The sequence below is a fragment of the Haliotis rufescens genome, unplaced genomic scaffold (assembly GCF_023055435.1).
Source record: "Haliotis rufescens isolate VD_foot unplaced genomic scaffold, xgHalRufe1.0.p SCAF_22, whole genome shotgun sequence".
NCBI classification, from domain to species: domain Eukaryota; kingdom Metazoa; phylum Mollusca; class Gastropoda; order Lepetellida; family Haliotidae; genus Haliotis; species Haliotis rufescens.
In genome coordinates this window covers 916,454-936,621 of record NW_025963913.1, presented here as the reverse complement: position 1 = coordinate 936,621, position 20,168 = coordinate 916,454, and the positions used below count along the sequence as shown (strand labels likewise).

Below are 20,168 nucleotides of genomic sequence, written 5' to 3'. Positions count from 1 at the left end.
AAAGTTTGCTGAGGGTGAAGTTTTGATGACATAAAAAAATACCCCAAAAATAAAGATTGAAATATCGCGGGACACAATGATTGGGTTACCTCCATAGGACCTCAATTTCTTGATGAACAACCAGAGACAGGCAGTCATGGTGCACGTGGTGCTTGAAAACCAAACCTGATTTATATGTATTGTGACGACAACATTTGCTACTGAGGATTGCAAAAACTGAAAGCACTTATGCTCCCTCAGCATCAACGAAGTCGTTTGAAGACCGAAGAAGTAGGCATAGGCACGCTTGAAACGTGCACAGCAGGGCATGGAATCGATATCAGACGTTTGAATCAGATACCCAGCAACATGCAGGTGGTCGACAGTGATTCCCCACACAGCGGGAAGACGGGTTTTCCTGCAGCAATACGCTATCATCACACTCAGGAACGACCTGCGGAACGCCAGTGGCGGTAACGTTTCTACCAAGACAGTAGTATATCATACATTTACATACCGCACTTATGCAGGTACTAGTATCTGTTGAAATACAGTTTATTTATACCACGACCAGTGGATGTGCATGCATTCCAGTTATCATTGGAGTATAAAACACAAGCTGCCTACGAATGCTAGAGGGTCTTTATATAGACCTCACATATCGGGTACCCATTCCCTGTTGGTCGAACAGAGGCACATTTGAACTAAATCACATACAAGGGGTGACACCACAAGTTTGACTGTTGTGTTTCGGGTGTATGAACGTATTCGTGTGTCCACCATCTGGCCATCTACAATGGGATGAGTGGGTTTTTTTAGTGCACAGGGTGAATGAACTGTACCCTAGGAGTAGCGGAGTAGTGACCAAAGACCTGAGGCTGAATAGCAGCCCGGTAACTAGCGGTATACGATATCAGCACCAGGTTCTTGCTAGCCTGGCACTTTTGACCGCTTGCCCTCTTCGCTCCAGTACCTTATCGTCCCCGTGAAGCTGCAGTCTGACCCGACAACACAGGCAGGCACGTGTGGATTGGGCTGAAGATCACGTCAATTGAATCAGTGATCCATTCATATAATGTTAATATAATATCATATAATGTAAGTTTGCTTGTGTCTTAACGACTGTTATGGACGTTTGTAGATGAAATATTCAGAAACTCTAATTTTGTAAAACCAAAGATTCGTTCGAGGGATTTGATATAAGATCTTTCCATAATTTGTCACATCCATCTAAATATGTAGATTTTCAAAACGTGCTCTCCATAGGAGGTTTTCGAGAATTATTGTGGCTTGTGTCTACCTACACGGATATCCTCGTTTACTTTCTGATATCCAATCAAGCCGTTTTTCTATTGAAAATTGTTAAAAGTGTTGAATAATGGTAATATGTAACCCTTTTAGGAAACAAATAGACATAACTTCCTCCAGTGCAAGACTGGTATATAGTTTCATTCATTGGACTCTGACCCGATGTGTACTTACGTTCCTGACAGTCCGCCCCAGTGTGCCCGTCAGCACAGCCACTCTCACAGTGTCCAGTGTCTTTGTCACACACCTCAGATGTGTTCTTACACAAACACCAGGAACTACAGCCAGGCCCGAAACTCCCGTCAGCACACTCTGCAAAGACGTAAAAACATATTAGTATTTTGTTGTCACTGAATAGTAAACATTTTCAGTATTATCACATTACAATGATTACCGAAGAAGTAAACTTCAACTTCCACACACATGGGTCATCATTATAAAATATTTATTTCGCATGTGTTTTTTCATATAAATCATTCATGTTCTTTGCTTACCATATATTTCCACTTCACAGAGATTGAGAATGTATTTCGAGTCGGCCAGTGTTGGCAGCTGAACAGTGACACGTTGTCCACGTGTAGGGGTGTCACAGCTGATGCTGACAGGGGAGCGGGGAAGGTGGGACTGGTCCTGTTGATAGCAGGGATGATCGTCTACGCGTACCAAGAAACCTGTCATTCGTTCTAGAAACAAACAATTAAAAATGTACATCAATGCTTCAACACGAGAATATAACGTGGTAATCGGCTGGTTGAATCGACAATCAACTGTTTCATGTGGACATACATCAACATAACATCAATTAGATCACTGATGGTAAATGAACATCTCAGAAAATGTGATGACACCAGCTAGTCGCGGAAAGGGAAGGAATGTCCTGACCTACCAGTTGCACCCGTCACACACAATTTGCTTAAAATGTAAGTATTTGCAGCATGACGCCGTACAGATGTAAGACCTGGGAAGGTGGGACTGGTTCGGTTGAAAGCAGAGATGACCAAAGCCGTACAAAGAAACCTCTCCTTCGTTCTGGAAAGGCTAGGTGAAAAAGGTCATATTATTCCGTTCAAGATTATTCAACTCATAAACCGACGTGCATGCGTGTGTGTGTGTATGTGGTGTGTGTGGTGTGTGTGGTGTGTATCACAATGGAAGCGAATGTTTACAGAAAAGTACTTTCTTCTCAGTCATTGTCATTAAACATTCTTAAATACAAATTATTTGTACAATCATAGGTTATTAATTGCACTGAGATTTCCTTAGAAATAGAGAATTCCTTAGTAAGCAGAATTTGAAAAGTCAGAGGTGTTAAATCACAACAACCTCTTCCGAATAAAACAATCGACTTGACGGCCCTATCACCGCGGTGAAATAGGTCATATTATTCCATTCAAGATTATTCAACTCATAAACCGACGTGCATGCGTGTGTGTGTGTATGTGGTGTGTGTGGTGTGTGTACGCCTGTAGCAGTCCGGATTATGCCGGTTTCATGTAGCCTTCTGAGATACCATGCAGCAGTTTAACATGATACACTCAGACACAGTATATCTGACTCCGCCCAGTCCTTGTTATATCAGCTTAATACCGAGCGCCAGGCAGGGTAACAAGTACCAACATTTAACGTCTTTTGGTATGACGCTGTCAGGGTCGAACCCCGGATCTACCGTTCCCCGGGAGACGCTCTATCCACTATGCCACGGAGGAAACAAAGCATTATGTGCATCAAGACGTCAACACGAGGGTATAATATGACATTTTATCCCCAGACAGTTTGTGGACAAGTATGCTACTAAGATCAACGGTCTTGAAGGGCGGAATGGATTCTGATTGCATGGATATTGCTTGTCTACATTCATTTTCAACTGATAATAGAGTTTTTAATTATCCATGAAATCCATTTATGGACTAACTGGCCATATGATACTTCACAATGAAGCTGAAACTTGACATCTTTCCGCTAATGAGGACACCAGGAATTTTTAATCTTGTTCGATTCTTATTTCAATTGTCAGCTATTTCAGTAATACATTTTACCTCCATTTGAGCTGTAGCAGAATATATACAGCAGTGTTTTGAGCATCGATCCACCCAATTGGGATATCAACCGAGTCAGCGAGCCTGACCACCCGATCCCGTTAGTCGCCTCTTACGACAAGCACGGGTCCCATATAATACTGCTAATATATTCTACCCACATCCCTCCCCTCAACAGAATTATGTGTGGATTTAAAAAATTCTAACCTTGAGGGAGGCACGGTCGCCGCGATTCGCTGTGCGTAGGTTCGATTCCTGGTTCTCCCCGATCATGTTTCCAGGTTTGTCAGCACCACTCCCGTGCTCGTGGGTTTCATCAAAGTGGCAAACGTCTAAGACGTATATGACTTCGGGATTTCCTCCCACATTAAGCTGACACGCCTTGACATAACTCGAATACTACTCAAAGCGGCGTTTAACTCCACTCATTCACCCACTCACTCACTCACTCACTTTATCATCATCATTATCTTCAACTGTAACTACCTTGTTTGTGGTTTCCTGGTTACTGTATAATGTGTTAAGTATACTTGCGTCTATTTGAGAAGAATATTGTCAGATTGGTGATGAGGTGTGTCTCTCCCAGGTCCACTGTCCACCAGGCGGATGTCCAGCCTGTCGCGGTGTGTATGCAGGTCCCTGACCAGTAGCTGCTGCTGGTCACACCGTCCACAGCCAGGGAGGAAGTCTTGTTCCCACACACGTCTTTCCTGGCGGCTGTACTCGCCCACTGACAGTCATTGATAGTGCTGCTTTGTTGTGTTGGTTTGTTCAGAGCTATGTTCCCTGGTAATAAACATATTATGTGTGTTTTAGTGATTTCATGGGGATTCGTTTCTCAGTAAAGCATTATTCTACCAAGAATTTGGAAATTACTTGAATTCTGATGGGCCAGGTAGATGTATTACATCACAACAACAACCGCAGTCGATTTGACAGTAGTATCACATTGGAAGCGAAAAGTACAGAAAAGTACTTTCTTCACAGTCATTGTCATTAAACATTCTTAAATACAAATTATTTGTACAATCATAGGTTATTAATTGCACTGAGATTTCCTTAAAAATAGAGAATTCCTTAGTAAGCAGAATTTGAAAAGTCAGAGGTGTTAAATCACAACAACCTCTTCCGATTAAAACAATCGACATGACGGCCCTATCACCGCGGGGGGCTATCATTGATATCATATATATATATATATATACATGGAAATATATCAAGTAGTATCGCCCTTTAATACGATGTTTATGTATTATGTAGATTGCCTTTCCCAGTTCATCCACGGGGACCAGTCTCCCCCCCCCCCCCCCCCCCATCATCACATCAACACACACACACGCCTCGGTCAGTTCTGCCCCTCAGTTAAGCTACAACCTAGGCTAGTCCTGTCTCCTCCTGGGCCAGGTCTTATACACTGTGGTGATACCTCCCTAGGTCTTCGACCATGCATATGTAGCGACATTGGCAAAGAACTGTTAGGAGCCTGGTTTCTCCAGGAAAAACATATTTCATACATTTCTCATATTTTCGGAAACTTCATATTCATCTTCAATCATTTTTAGATATTGTTCCACAATACTGAAAAAGGTTTCTATACTTATTTATGGAAAATGCTTGTGTTTATGTTAATTGGTGACTGACAACTGTCAAGTGTCTTTGGTACCCATGATATTCATGAAGTTTTTCGTGTATTCATTCTCTGTACTTTTCAATAATGATTCAATTGACATGGAAATGGAAATATGACGTAATTCAAGTGGAGGAGGGGCTTACTTAATGTGCAGTGTGATGAAGGAATACTGAGGCCAATTAATTCCTCCGTTTAGGTAATGAAATAATCATATTCTCAACAAGTCAAATGCAATTGAAGAATACCAGTCTTTATGCTGAGTTTCCTCCTTGTAACTGACTGAATTTCAGGTCGCTATTTTTCAAAATAGATCTATGGAAAATGCAACTGTTGTCATGAAAAGTGTTTCCTTCCAGCTCATGTCATTGCAATTGAAATATGATTTAACACTTACAATAATTCAACATTTACACATGCATCATTGTTCTGCGCATACTGGTGTAATCTGTAAATGTTGAATCGCTCTGCAACTTTAAATTTGTTTACATCAAATTTGAATTAACAATGTAATAATTATTTATTTATTCTTTTGCCATTTTCTTTCCTAATTCATGACATGATAATCCGCATTTTGTATTTTATTTGTTATAGGTTTATGAAAAGTCACTGGGACATATGGACAATTGAAATATAGCCTCATGGGTAATTAATTCAAAAAGTACATTCATTTCTGTTCTTTTTTAAACAATTATTTAAAACATGTCACATTTGGTCTGGTTGGTCTTAAAATTCTCGATATTTTGTTAGTTGTCCAGCTGTATGTTTATGTAACCCCTTAAATGCGACGTTTGTTAGAAAGTTCACCACGAAGATAAAAAAGGAGACAATTTTCAGACAAGTCTGTGGGTGCATTTCTATCATTTTCAACAATTATTTATAACATGTCATTTATGGTCTACCGGTTATTACACGTCTCGATGTGTTGTTAGTTGTTCATTTATAATCTTATTTAAACCCTGAAATGCATAACATTTGTAAGAAAGTGTGCAGTTGTACCGCAATAATGAGAGGGACACAGTGCCTACGGGCCGGTTCATCACAAGTACAATCCGGCTTGACCTTGTTTCGGCCTGAATAGACCACTGCGCTCATTTACTGTGGAAATACATTGTTTATCAAATTCAATACATAAGGGAAGAAATCAAAAACATGGTTTAAGATGAAAAACAGGAAATGAATATGATTTTATCGAAACCAAAAGATGGTCTCAGGAAGTGGTCTTGAACCTCCGATTATTCACTCTCCCACATCAATTTATATAACTTCAAGATACTTTCCTAATCTGCGTTCAACCAAATTAAGTCACTCACCAATTGCATGGCTTGTTTACTACGGATGACGTTTTCAGCAACTGACTGTTTCATGTTTCGTCCCCTCACATGCTGCTACTTTCATGTAATTATGCGCCGCACAATGTACACAAAACATGTTTAAAATTGTTTCTCAGTCACTTCCGCTATTTGAGCAAACCGCATTAAATTAAAAGACCTAAAACTTTTATAAACACTGAAATCTGAAATGATGTTATTTCCTACATTATAGAATGTGCTGCAGGTTAAACGTGTATGAAGTTTGTATCGTTGAGGTTTCTTACGTCCTGGCACATCTCCAGAAACGTTCGTCAGTGATCATAGTGTTCAACACGTATCTGACAAGTTGGGCCTTACAAGCCCTGCAAACTCTGTGGGCAATATTTCTGAACGAACGTGTCAATCATCATGACTTACATATGGCAGGAACTGAATCCGTCTACAGACATGGTGTTCTACTCACGGATCTGACACGTGGGGCCTGACCAGCTCTGGAGACAGCCGTCAGTGCACCGGAAGTTGACGTCACATCCGCTTGTACAGTGACACTCCTGTGAGGCTGCTGCTGAAAGATGACATTGTGTTACTTCCGGAGTTCACACACACTTGACACACTCTTCAACCAATTAGACATTCCAGACGTTGTTACAATGTAATGCACCAGTGTTTTGAGAAAATCAACAGTATTTATATGCACATGGACATGTTGAAAGCACATGATAGAATGTGACCAGTCTCCATATATCGAATCAGCACCTGTCGTCCTGGAGAGTTGAGTATATCATTACTGAAAGCCCCTGATTCGCTGACGTTCTGAATGGCACACAATGAACCTATTCCTATGTGGAATGCAGTATATCATTATTGAAGACCCCTGATTCACTGACGTCCTGTAGGGCACACAATGAACCTATTCCTGTGTGGGAAGCAGTATATCATTCCCGAGGACCCCTTATTGCTGACCTTCTGTGTGGCACAAAATGAGCCTATCCTGTTTGGGATGCAGTATGTCATTAATGAGGACCCCTGATTCGCTGACGTTCCGTTTGGACCACATTGATCCTCTTCCTGTGTGGGGATGCCGTTTTTCATTATTGAAGACCCCTGATTCACTGAACGTCCTATAGGGCACACAATGCGCTTGTTCCTGTGTGGGATCCAGTATATCATACCTGAAGACCTGAAGATACGCTGACCTTCTCTATGGCATGCAATGAGCCTATTCCTATTTGGGAGCAGTATATCAGAGCGGAAGGCCCTTGATTCGCCGACCTCTTGTATGGCACATAATGAGCATATTCCTATGTGGGGATGTACTTAATCATTACTGAAGATCCCTGATTCGCTCACATGCTGTATGGCACAGAATGGGCCTATTCCTGTGTGGGATGCAGTATATCAGAGCTGAAGGCCCCGGATTTGCCCATCTTCTGTATGACACACAATAAGCCTATGCCTGTGTTGGATGCAGTATATCATTACTGGAGATCCCTGATTCGCTGACCTTCTGTTTGGCACTCAATGAGCCGATTCCTATGTGGGAAGCAGCATATCATTACTGAAGACCCCTAATTCGCTGACCTCTTGTATGGTACATAATAAGCGTATTCCTGTGTGGGATGCAGCATATCCTTACTGAAGATCCCTGATTCGTTGACCTTCTGCATGGCACTCAATGAGCCTATTCTTGTGTGGGATGCAGTATATCATTACTGAAGACCCCTGATTCGCTGACCTGTTGTTTGGCACTCAATGAGCCTATTCCTATGTCGAAATGTACTTGATTATAACTGAAGGCCCCTTATTCTCTGTACTTGTGTATGGCACACAATGAGCCGATTCATGTGTGGGATGCAGTATACCAGAGCTGAAGACCGCTTATTCGCTGACCTACTGTATGGCACACATTTAGCCTATTGTTCTGTGGGTTGCAGTACATCATTATTGAAGACCCATTTTTCGCTGACGTTCTACATGGCACACATTGAGTCTATTCCTATGTGGGATGAAATAAATCATTACTGAGGACCCCTGATTCGCTGACCTTCTGTATAGCACTCAATGAGCCTGTTCCTATGTGGGATGCAGTATATCATTTCTGAAATCCCCGATTGGCTGACCTTCTGTAGGGCACACAATGTCTCTACTTGTGTGTTGGGATGCAGTTTATAATTACTGAAGTCCCCTGATTCGCTGACGCCGGGTCAGGCGCTGGGGTGGGAGATTTAACTCTTTATAGGAAACCAGGGTGCGAGTGTGGTGGATTATGTTATTGCCTTGTCCGAGTTGTTTGATATGTGCCATAGCTTTGGCATACCGTCTCGAGCCGAGTCATCACACCTTCCTGTCACGACTAGTTTACGTACGCTTCTAGTAAGTGACCCTAAGCCACGCAATACACGTAACAATGCTTCCTTCAAATGTGTGTGGGTTGAAGAGAAGGCTGAACAGTTTAGAATAAAACTTATTTCTGGGACTGCGCATGATTTACTGGAGAAGGCTGTAGATGTAGCATTTGTTAACGTTGAAGAAAGTATTGGGTATATTACTGAAGCTGTTATTATTGCTGCATCTGATATGAAGAAAATGAAATATGACCAACAATAGTTTGATAGCGAATGCCAGCTACTTAAAAAGGAACGATGTAGATGTTCAAATAACTTTAAAAAGAATAAGGACAGAGGATCACTAACCGACTATAATAGAGAAAGAAATCAGTAGAACGATGTTTGTTAAAAAAAAAGAAGACTATTTCGACCAAAAACAGAAACTGTTGGAATCAAGCATAGATAATTCTAAAACATTTTGGTCATCACTTAAAGCCATTAAACCAAATAGATATTGCAAAAATGACATTGATATTCAAGCCTGGTATGAGCATTTCAAGGAACTGATTTCAGTTCCATTTAGCCATGACGATAACAATTTATTTGACATGGATATTCTTGAATGTCCAATATCTAAAGAGGAAATTATTGGCAGCATATCCAACCTTAAAGATACTAAGGCATCTGGAAATGACAATGTGATAGCAGAGTTTTTTAAACATTCCTCAGATATTTTAATACCATATTTGGAACTTATTTTTAATATCCTTTTAGAGAGATTATATTATCCAGATAATTGGACAGTTGGCATTATTGTTCCTCTTCACAAACAGGGCGCAACCAGCGATGTTAATAATTATAGAGGCATAACTCTCCTAAGTACATTCAGTAAAATATTTACTTCAATTATTATTAAGAGACTTGTTTTCTGGGCGGATTCTTATGATAAAATTTAGAAGAGGATACACCACCACTGACAATGCTTTTATCCTATATTCTATAATACAGAGATATCTATCAGTGAAACGAGGGAAGCTATATGCTGTATTCGTAGATTTTGCAAAGGCTTTTGACTCTGTGAAAAGGGATAACTTGTGGTCACTCTTTCAAAGACATGGGCTAAGTAGCAAAATTGCAAAGTTATTGTGCTCTCTATATACAAATGTGAAGGTGTGTGTCCGGAACAATGGCGCTATATCGGATAATTTTGTAAGTAGCATTGGTGTCCGACAAGGGTGTATATTAAGTCCCTTCTTATTTTCCTTTTTTATAAATAAATTAGCGTATCAAATCCAAAATAATTGCACTGATGGAATACAACCACACCCCGAAACTATTAAGTTATTTCTGCTTCTTTTCGCTGACGATATAGTTATGTTCTCGAGCACAATACCTGGCTTGCAAAAGCAAATACATGTATTAGAGAGTTATTGTCACGGGTCAAAACTTACTGTAAATATGGATAAAATCAAAGTTGTAGTTTTTAAAAATGGTGATAACATATCAAGAAAAGAAAAATGGCTTTACAGAGGGAAGCCTGTAGAAGTTGTTCCATTTTATGAATACTTAGGCGTGTGTTTTGCAAGTAGATTAACTTGGTCAAGGAATGCACATTGCAAGCCAAGACATTTTTTGTAGGCATATTAGAAAGTCTAAGAGTTCTGGACAATATTACATATGATGTTTATTTTAAAATATTTGATACAAAAAATAAGCCCAAATTCTATTGTATGCATCAGAAATTTGGGGCCTAGAACATTTGGATGTTATTGAAAAAATACATTTATATGCATGTAATAGGTTCTAGGGTTAAAATCTAGCACAGAAAACGCAAAGGTATATGGTGAATGTGGACGGTTTCCTATGTATATCAATAGTTATTTAAAGGTTATTAAATACTGGGTCAAGCTATTAAATATGCCATCTTCAAGATACCCCAGAAAATGTTATAATATGATGCTTCTCTACTACAGCCATGGGAAACAAAATTGGGCATCCAAAGTTAAAAACATGCTATACTATGGAATACTGTAAGGGACATTCTCGCGATCTCGCATTCTCGCGATCTCGACCTTTGGAAACGAGGTAAATATGCCCAAAACACGAGAATGCGAGATTGCGAGAACGCGAGATTTGGCCAAAATCTCACGTTCTCGCGATCTCGCATTCTCGTGTTTTTGGTACATAGCACTTTTTGTCAAAAGTCGACAACGCGAGAAAGCGACATTTGGACATGATCCAAAATCTCGCAATCTCGCAATCTCGACTTGTCAAATTAGGCCACAAAATAACGAAATCGCGAGAACGCGAGAATGCGACATTTCATTTTCTCGCGATCTCGCGTTCTCGTGTTCTCGCGTTTTAGACGCTGTCCGTGCGCATGCGTAATATCATAAGGTCAAGCGCATGCGCACGTTAGTAGTCCTTTGGTCATGCTTCTTTCATGCTCTTCTTTCTCCAAGTAGCATTTAGCAAACTTATCACTTGAGCTTGAAAGTCTGAGTCATCTCCCATTGTTACAGTTTCCTATGTACTTTATAATAAAACCCTCAACATGCTCAATATAATTTAACAAAAGAAATTGTGTACATGAATGTCCAATGATAGTGAAAACATTAATGTGTCCGAAAGCTGGAAACAAAACTATCACCGTCAGTGAGTGAGAGTAATATTGCTTAAAGCCGCATCATCAGTACTACAGTTACAGAAATAATCACAGGCCAGTGAGGTTCTCCATGAGGCAATTTTATACACGACTAGCATATTCATGAAAGGCAAAATTCTCATAGACCAATTTGAAATACAAAATTAATTATCATATTTTCATCCGCTCCAACCTGACTACAAAACATCCCTCTTTACATTATTTTATAGTTAAAATGGATAAAATTATCATTAAACAGCCCGCCTGTTATCATAAATGAGCGGGCCACTGTTAAAGAAATAAACGACGAGTGGGGGTACAATACAACACTGCAGGGAGATAAACCATGAGGGGCGAGTTTTTTATTGTACAATAAACAACAACCACGAGTCGTTTAATGATTATATAAGATATCAACATTATGTACAGCCTCTTTAAGGATGTTGATAAAATGTACGAGGTTTAAAAATATTTACCCCTATTTAAGGTGGGTATTTCCCGCATATGCTCACACAATCCTCAGGTCGATTACACGTACCTTTTCTCCCAAAACCGATTCTCATATTGTAACCGGGAATTGTGATGGAAATTACAATTTCAAACAGGCTACGGGTGTGAGTGTTTATTGCCAGAGTAGATAATGACATCCTTTAATGTACAAAACAATAACATTATAAAAAACAATAGTGCATAGGTTTCATACACATACATATTCACCCCTTCATTCATTTCATATAAACATACGTCTATATTCTGTACATGAACATGAACTTAATAATCAATGAAATACAAAATCATTATCTTAACCCTAAAATAAACAAAAATTCATCAAGGGCGATAACTCGATCCGGACATCACTCATAAGATACAATATAAACCTGGTCCATGTTGTAAAATACACTTAACATTATAAATACAATTACCACTTTCTTGAAACTGCTGTATTTATTCAGTAACTCACCATATATTTGGCACGATACACTATTTACAATTCATATTTCGAGACACGACAAACATGTAAATTACCCGTACCATGTGGGTGACACTGGGATGTTTATCGTCTTCATGCAGCCGTCTAATCGAAGGAAACGCCTCAACATCTATGGAGAGCAACGTGACGGTCACTTCCCTCTCACAATTAATGTCGTCAAACTCACTGCGTTGTAATGTTACAAGATCACATTGGAATAATCAGAAATGAGGTCATGATTAATCGTATGATACACCCCGCTTCGTTCTACAATGATCTTAGCGATTAAACGCGTAGTCATTTATAGAGTAAGTGAGAGAGTTGGGTTTAACACCGCTTTTAACAGTATTCCAGTTATATCACAGCGTGTCAGCTTAATATGAGAGGAAAGCCCGAAGTGATGCAGGTCTCAGACGTTTTCCTCTTCGATGAAGCCCACGAGAACGGGTATGGTGAAACAAGAAACATAATCAGGGCGAACCGGGATTCGAACCCACAATCATAGGTTTCGGGCGTGCCCAACTGACGCAACTCTGCAGAGAATCGCGGCGCCTTAGACGACTGGCCCACCCTAACGAGGGTTGATATATTTGATGTCAGACCGCCGTCATATAGCTGGAATATTGCTGAGTGCGGCGTTAACAACAAACAAACAAACAAACAAACAAAATCTTTCTGAAAAGTACCATTAGGTATCCATGTTGGTTATTTGACTGTTAGTTGTCAGACAATATTTGTCAAATTCAGTCAGTTCACAGGCAAGAAACGGAGCGTGTTCTTGACTTTATTATGTTACCAGTCTACATATATATTACTGTATATTCAAAAGACTTGGAAAAATTTGCATTCTGACATTGTCAAGAGTCACGTGATTTTGAGCAGCCATTTTGAAATAAACTGCATTAATTTGCAAAGCAGAAATTTCTATGAACGTTGTGGTTCACCTCGTCGTTTTGATTTCAAAAGACACGAGCGTGAGATTATATTCATCATCCAACATCATTCTTCCAACTTTTTTAGTTTGTAGACAGTAATAAGCAGTGTCTTAAAGATGTTTGATACAATGGTTCGTGCGCATCTCAGTTCACGCCGTTGCACGCGAGGTTACCATGACGAATTACCTTTAAGTTACAAAATAGTTACATATAACTGTATAGGCAATTAGCACAAAAACACGAGAACGCGAGATCGCGACACTTGACAATTGTCGCAATCTCGCGTTCTCGTGTTTTTGTGCTAATTGCCTATACAGTTATATGTAACTATTTTCAAAAACACGAGAACGCGAGAACGCGAGATCGCGACACTTGACCAATGTCGCAATCTCGCGTTCTCGCGTTCTCGTGTTTTTGTGCTAATTGCCTATACAGTTATATGTAACTATTTTCAAAAACACGAGAACGCGAGAACGCGAGATCGCGACACTTGACCAATGTCGCAATCTCGCGTTCTCGTGTTTTTGTGCTAATTGCCTATACAGTTATATGTAACTATTTTCATAAACACGAGAACGCGAGAACGCGAGATTGCGACATTGGTCAAGTGTCGCGTTCTCGCGTTCTCGTGTTTTTGTACTAATTGCCTATACAGTTATATGTAACTATTTTCAAAAACACGAGAACGCGAGAACGCGAGATCGCGACACTTGACCAATGTCGCAATCTCGCGTTCTCGCGTTCTCGTGTTTTTGTGCTAATTGCCTATACAGTTATATGTAACTATTTTCAAAAACACGAGAACGCGAGAACGCGAGATTGCGCCATTGGTCAAGTGTCGCGATCTCGCGTTCTCGTGTTTTTGGGCTGATTGCCTATACAGTTATATGTAACTATTTTCAAAAACACGAGAACGCGAGAACGCGAGATTGCGACATTGGTCAAGTGTCGCGATCTCGCGTTCTCGTGTTTTTGTGCTGATTGCCTATACAGTCATCTTGTGTCTCAGTCGTCTGAGTTGTCGCAATTCGTTATGTAGAGTTGCGTCCCTTGGATGTGCCAGAAACCTACAATGGTAAGTTTCCCCCCATTTTAAAGGGGCACTGATCTTCAGCAAGATCACTGGTCCGAGACTGGTTGTTGCCTTTGTTATTGTTTTTCCCCCGTAAGTATCCGGATGATATAGCAGATATCAAGACTAGTTCGCGACCTGTGCTGCGCCATTCGTAAGCGCATGTATCGCTTTTATTGATAGTATTTCATTGTGGGTATATTGTTTAGCCAAAATGTATAAAGTTTCACGAAGGCAATTTTTGCAACGCCTAAATATTCAGTTATTTTACAAATTGACTGAAAATCGGTTATTGTTATTACGAATTCCAAACATTTTTATCTTTTAATTTCATCACCCAGTGACTGAAAATGATAGGATTAAAAAGAAACGAAACCAAAGTACGTTTCTATAGTTTTGGCTTCTAATACTAGCGGGGCGGTCGGGTAGCCTTGTGGTTATTGCTTGAATAGTGCTAAAAGCGGGGTAGAATCAAACACACTCACTCACTCTAATTCTAGGATAAATAGTCTATTTTTAAGCCCTTTTGAACCTCTTAAAAATTGTTAATCAATCTGGACTTGGATTCAGTCAATTTGTATATTACTGAAATATTTAGACATTTTATAAATTGCCTGAGTGAATCACATTTTACACATTGAGTGTAACATACATGTATACACGCCTACAGGTACAAGAGGAACAAAAATGATTCTATCCAATGCAACAGCAAATGAATGAAAACAAAATGCAAATATCATAATTACGACCCACCGAAGTTTTATGTATACATTTGGGCAGCTTCCTTGTTCGAGGAATGTATCCGTGAATATTCACATATAGGAACAATATCCCATACGTCTGCAACTGTACAAATAAACTTATTCAATGTCACATGGCTCCGTTACATTCAAATATTTTAAAATATATACATATAGCCTTTCTGGATATTATAACCCGTGTTCGTTTCTCAACTGATCACTAAGTTTGTTTCTGATGTTTCACAAAGGTGTCAAGTCTCATCGGTCAGCTAAGATAGCACGTGTGACAATTATGTTCATGATGTCCATGGTGCTTTAAAAATATCCATGGAGTTAGAAAGCAATGAACAATCAATAAACGTATTATCGGCTAATCCTTTGAACCAAGTATGTTGTTTTTACATCGGCACTTCACGCCATGATATGAGTGTATTCCGTCTGCTTAAGTAAACCTACACATGTAAAAACTTACAAATCCACTGTGCAAGATAACAGTGATTAATCAATGAAAGTATTTTCTGTGGAACTTTTGATGGCGAGGAATGATACGTTTACAAAAAAGTAAATGAACTGATCACTCCTCTTGCTGGGCTGCGACGTGAATATTACATAACATACATTTCACCTCACTTCAAACCTGGATTCAGATGAAATAATTACCCCAGCCACAGGACATGCCAAATGGGAACCGTTGTCAGGTAATCTGAGTAGTGATACCACTAACTATACCTGTAATAGGTTCATAACTGAGCTTCTAGTGAATGGCAACAAAGACACAGGTGTAGGGTTATGCCAGAAAACGTGGATGACAACAAGAGATAGCAATCGTATTATCCGCGCAATCCAAAATCTGAAAATGCTTTCACTGCTAGGATACCATTTGTTTTAACTATAAAAATAAACTGACGGCCAAAAGAAACGTTACCAACGATATTTCTAGGATAAAATATGACCAACACAAATTGAAGCAGCAATAACAATTGTATTGTAGAAATTCATCATTCAGAACAGTAAAATGCGAATTTACTAATTCAACAACAAAGTCCTTGACCTCCAACAGGGACATTTCTTGACAAGGGGTCATTCGTCCAGTATTCGATCAACAACATTGGTTACAACTTTAAGGTGACGACGGCCCAGACTGTTCAATACGGGATATGACCTCCATGAGCGGCAATGCCTCTTCGAATGCGGCGTCGAACTGAGTAGACAAGCGTCCTCACATCGACTGCAGGTATCCGATTCCATTCCTCACGGAGGGCAACGATCAACGCTTGTCTCGTGAAGGGAGGATGTTGACGTTTCCGAAGACGACAGCCCAGCTGGTCCCAGAGATGTTCTGTGGGTGACAGATCTGGTGATCGAGCTGGCCACGGCAGGACAGTCACGTTGTTGGCGTTGAGGAAGTCTCTAGTAATACGGGCTTAATGGGGTGTGGCGTTATCTTGTTGGAACACCGTCCGTTGTTGACGCTGGATGAGGAAGAACCACTGGCCGTAAGATATTGTCAATGTAGCGTTGTGCTGTCAGATTGCCTTCGATGATGACAAGTTCCGTCTTCTCGTCCCCGCAAATGCCGCCCCAGACCATCACACTTCCGCCCCCGTAAGGTTCCACCTCCTGGACACAACAAGGAGCCGTACGTTCACCACGTCGTCGATAATCTCGCGTCCGCCCATCAGGTTTGAAGAGTTGGAACTTGCTCTCGTCACTAAACAGCACTCGCCGCCATTCCCTTTGTTGCCATCGCTGAGTTTGCCTGCACCACGTCAATCTGGCACGTCGATGTTGACGGGTCAAGGTCATGAAAGGGCGATAAGCCCGGAGACCATAATGTCGTAGTCGTCTGGTCACTGTTTGTCTGCTGACCGGATGTCCTAAGCTGTTGGCAGCTGATGACGTCACAGTGAGAAATCTGTTCCTCAGATGAAGTGCCCGTAAAAAGCGGTCAGCCTGCGGGGTCGTGACCTTTGGTCTGCCACTCCGTGTTCTGTCTGCGGTTCTGCCAGTCTATCGGAGACGTGCGACCAGTCTGGTAATGGTCATCTTGGAGCAGTTCATGTTAATGGCAACCGCTCTCTGTGTCGCTCCCATCTGCAGCATACCTATGGCTCTCTCCCTCTGGACAGCGGCCAGTCTTGGCATGTTCGTTGGTGTTAATCATCGCAACCATTGATAGGGAACAGATCCGTGCGTTATTTATACCCGGAAATTGCACGATAATTTGGGAAAGAATGTTTCGAAAAATTGCTGTAAAAACACCAATATTTCCCTAAATCCGCAAAGCAGGTGCAAAGAACGACAGAGAACATGAAGGCTGTATTGGTGAAATGTGTTCTTTACTGTTTTTGAAGAGGTTGGCATCTTTGTTTCAAAGTGGCAAATCAGTTAATGTTGGTAACGTTTCTTTTGGCCCTCAGCTTATAACCATCTGGGGTATTTCCAAATAACGACATCCGATGAGCTTCCATCGTTCTTTTTGTCCGTTTGTTTAGGCTGAAGAAATTAATTAACATGCGCCCTTTGTCTGAGATTCAGAGATTACAGATAACCAATCAGTGTTCTTGAACACGGTAGTCCAGTCTCTTGTCACGCTCAGTTGCGTCAGCGAGCAAATCGGCAGATAGTGAGCCCAAGCTGGCAGTGTTAGACAGCCGAGAAGAAGATTAGTGCCCCTTTAAACCGACAAGCCGGGATATAACTGAAATGTAAATACTGTGCAAAGCAGTGTTAAACCAAACTCACTCACTTATTCAGAGCCATGCCGGTCCCCAAGGATTGATATTGGGGGTACTTTTCCAGTATAAGCATGCCTGTCATTTGGATGTTAAGGCCGCAATAAATTAATAGTTACAGTTTGATTGATTTTTTAAAATCATGGGAGACAGGAGGCATTTTATTTTTTACGTTTTATTTTGTTCTTATAGACCTACTTTAGGCATTTGTGTACAATTGCTGTCGACGGATGCGATTCACATGCATCATGTGTGTTCATGAGGGCTACGTGTACGGAGTATTTCATCAGGTAAAGAAAGTAGGAACACTCATATTAACGATACTTCTATTTCTAGGAATTTAAGGGCATTAGAATAATGTAAGACAGGATGTTTTGTGGTCAGGCGGGAGCGGATGAAAATCTATTAATTAAAGTAGCGAATATGGTATCGTATAAAATAACCAACAACAACATCGGACAATATCATTTTATCCGAATCCTACAAATTGGTCTGTGAGAATTTTATTGTAATGAATATTCTAGCCGTGTATAAAATTGCCTCATTGAGAAACTCACTGGCTTGTGATTATATCTGTAACTGACAGTGTAGCCGCGAATAGCTGAAATACTGCTGATGCGGCTTTAAGCAATATTACTCTCACTCACTGACGGTGATAGTTTTGTTTCCAGCTTTCGTACACATTAATGTTTTCACCATCATTGGACATTCATATACACAATTTCTTTTGTTAAATTATGTTTAGCATGTTGAGGGTTTTATTATAAAGTACATAGGAAACTGTAACAACGGGAGATGACTCAGACTTTGTGTATGTAAATTACAAAGCATTTTCAAGCTTAAGTCATAAGTTTGCTAAATGCTACTTGGAGAATGAACAGCATGAAAGAAGCATGACCAAAGGACTACTAACGTGTGCATGCGCTTGACCTTATGATATTACGCATGCGCACGGACAGCGTCTAAAACGCGAGATCGCGTTCTGGCGATTTCGTTATTTTGTGGCCTAATTTGACAAGTCGAGATTGCGAGATTGCGACATTTTGCATCAAGTCCAAATGTCGCATTCTCGCGTTGTCGACTTTTGACAAAAAGTGCTATGTACCAAAAACACGAGAATGCGAGATCGCGAGAACGCGAGATTTTGGCCAAATCTCGCGTTCTCGCGATCTCGCATTCTCGTGTTTGGGGCATATTTACCTCGTTTCCAAAGGTCGAGATCGCGAGAATGCGAGATCGCGAGAATGTCCCTTACAGTATTCCATAGTATCGCACAACATGAATCTATTCTTATGTTGGATATAGTATACCACAACTAAAGATCTCAGATACGTCGACCTCTTGTATGGCACACAATGAGCCTATGCCTGTGTGGGATGCAGTATATCATTACCGAAGACCCCTGATTGACCGACCTTCTGTATGGCACACAATGAGCCTATTCCTGTGTGGGATGCAGTATTTTATGAAATAATCCATCATCGTTTAAGTGGGTGACTTTGTGAAGTGGTTGATGCTATACGCCTTATATTGTATAGTCTGTTAACAATGAATATCCTGGTTTAATCATAGGTCAGTCTTTATAAATTCTCACCACATTCATATTTAAAGAACAATGAAATATCCATAAGATAAATATGTAAATAATCCCTTTTCAAAATTAAAAAAGAACGGGCCTTCTCTCTGAGAGTGTCTGTGTGTATATACAATGACATACATTGACCGTAGTTATACAGTGCTAACGGGACAGAAGCATTTATTATACAAAATATGGTATACTTGACTTATATACATGTTTCAAGTCAAAATCACGTACCCGGTTGAACCAAGTACACGAATGTAACAAACCCTTAATATGATGGAAGACTGCAGTACTATAAGCATGGCATCACATGACGGACAGACACATGCTGTGATTATCAAAACATGAAATTACAGGGAATATCTTACCTTGCTGGGAAAGGCTTATGTGAAGGAAATATAACAGTAAAAGACGATAGATGTGTGGAGCGACTGCCGTCGCCATGTTTCCTAACAACACACACAGGGAAGTAAACTGACACAGAGAGAGGGATGATGCCTGCAGTGTAGTCATAAAATAGTACACGGAAGACTTAAAGCTGTATATGACAACAAGTGAGGGATAGACTATTTGTGCACTGCCAGTTTTGCCATTTAAAATACAATAGTTAATAGTTAATATTATTAAACCCTATTTATTGCCGATATCGTACTAGGATTACTCGTACTCGTTCACATTACATTGTTTGTTTGTTTGTTGTTTGACAGCCGCATTATTACGGCTATATGGCGGCTTTCAGTAAATAATTGAGTCTAGAATAGACAATCAAGTGATTGACATCATGACCATCGATCCACGCAATTGGGATACGATGACATGCATCAACCAAGTCAGCGAGGCTGGCCACCCGATCCCATTAATCGCCTCTTACGACAAGCATAGTTTCATTACAAAATGATA

General features: G+C 40.4%; 1 protein-coding gene across 4 annotated transcripts in view; it reads right to left on the bottom strand.

The window, feature by feature from the left end:
* The window catches only part of LOC124116615 (multiple epidermal growth factor-like domains protein 10), a 48,458-nt gene extending 28,692 nt beyond the window's left edge, over positions 1–19,766 (bottom strand). For 3 of the 4 annotated variants that reach the window (XM_048401407.1, XM_048401409.1, XM_048401410.1), the window contains exons 1-5: positions 19,637–19,729; positions 6,727–6,828; positions 3,858–4,109; positions 1,782–1,970; positions 1,462–1,599 (exon numbers count right to left, since the gene is read on the bottom strand). In XM_048401407.1, coding sequence (XP_048257364.1) covers positions 1,462–1,599; positions 1,782–1,970; positions 3,858–4,109; positions 6,727–6,828; positions 19,637–19,712 — 757 coding nt within the window. In that variant the 5' untranslated portion in view covers positions 19,713–19,729. Of the gene's footprint in view, positions 1–1,461; positions 1,600–1,781; positions 1,971–3,857; positions 4,110–6,726; positions 6,829–19,636 lie in introns of all 4 variants that reach the window. The other variant, XM_048401408.1, reaches the window with a different exon arrangement.
* Between the last annotated feature and the right edge of the window lie 402 nt (positions 19,767–20,168).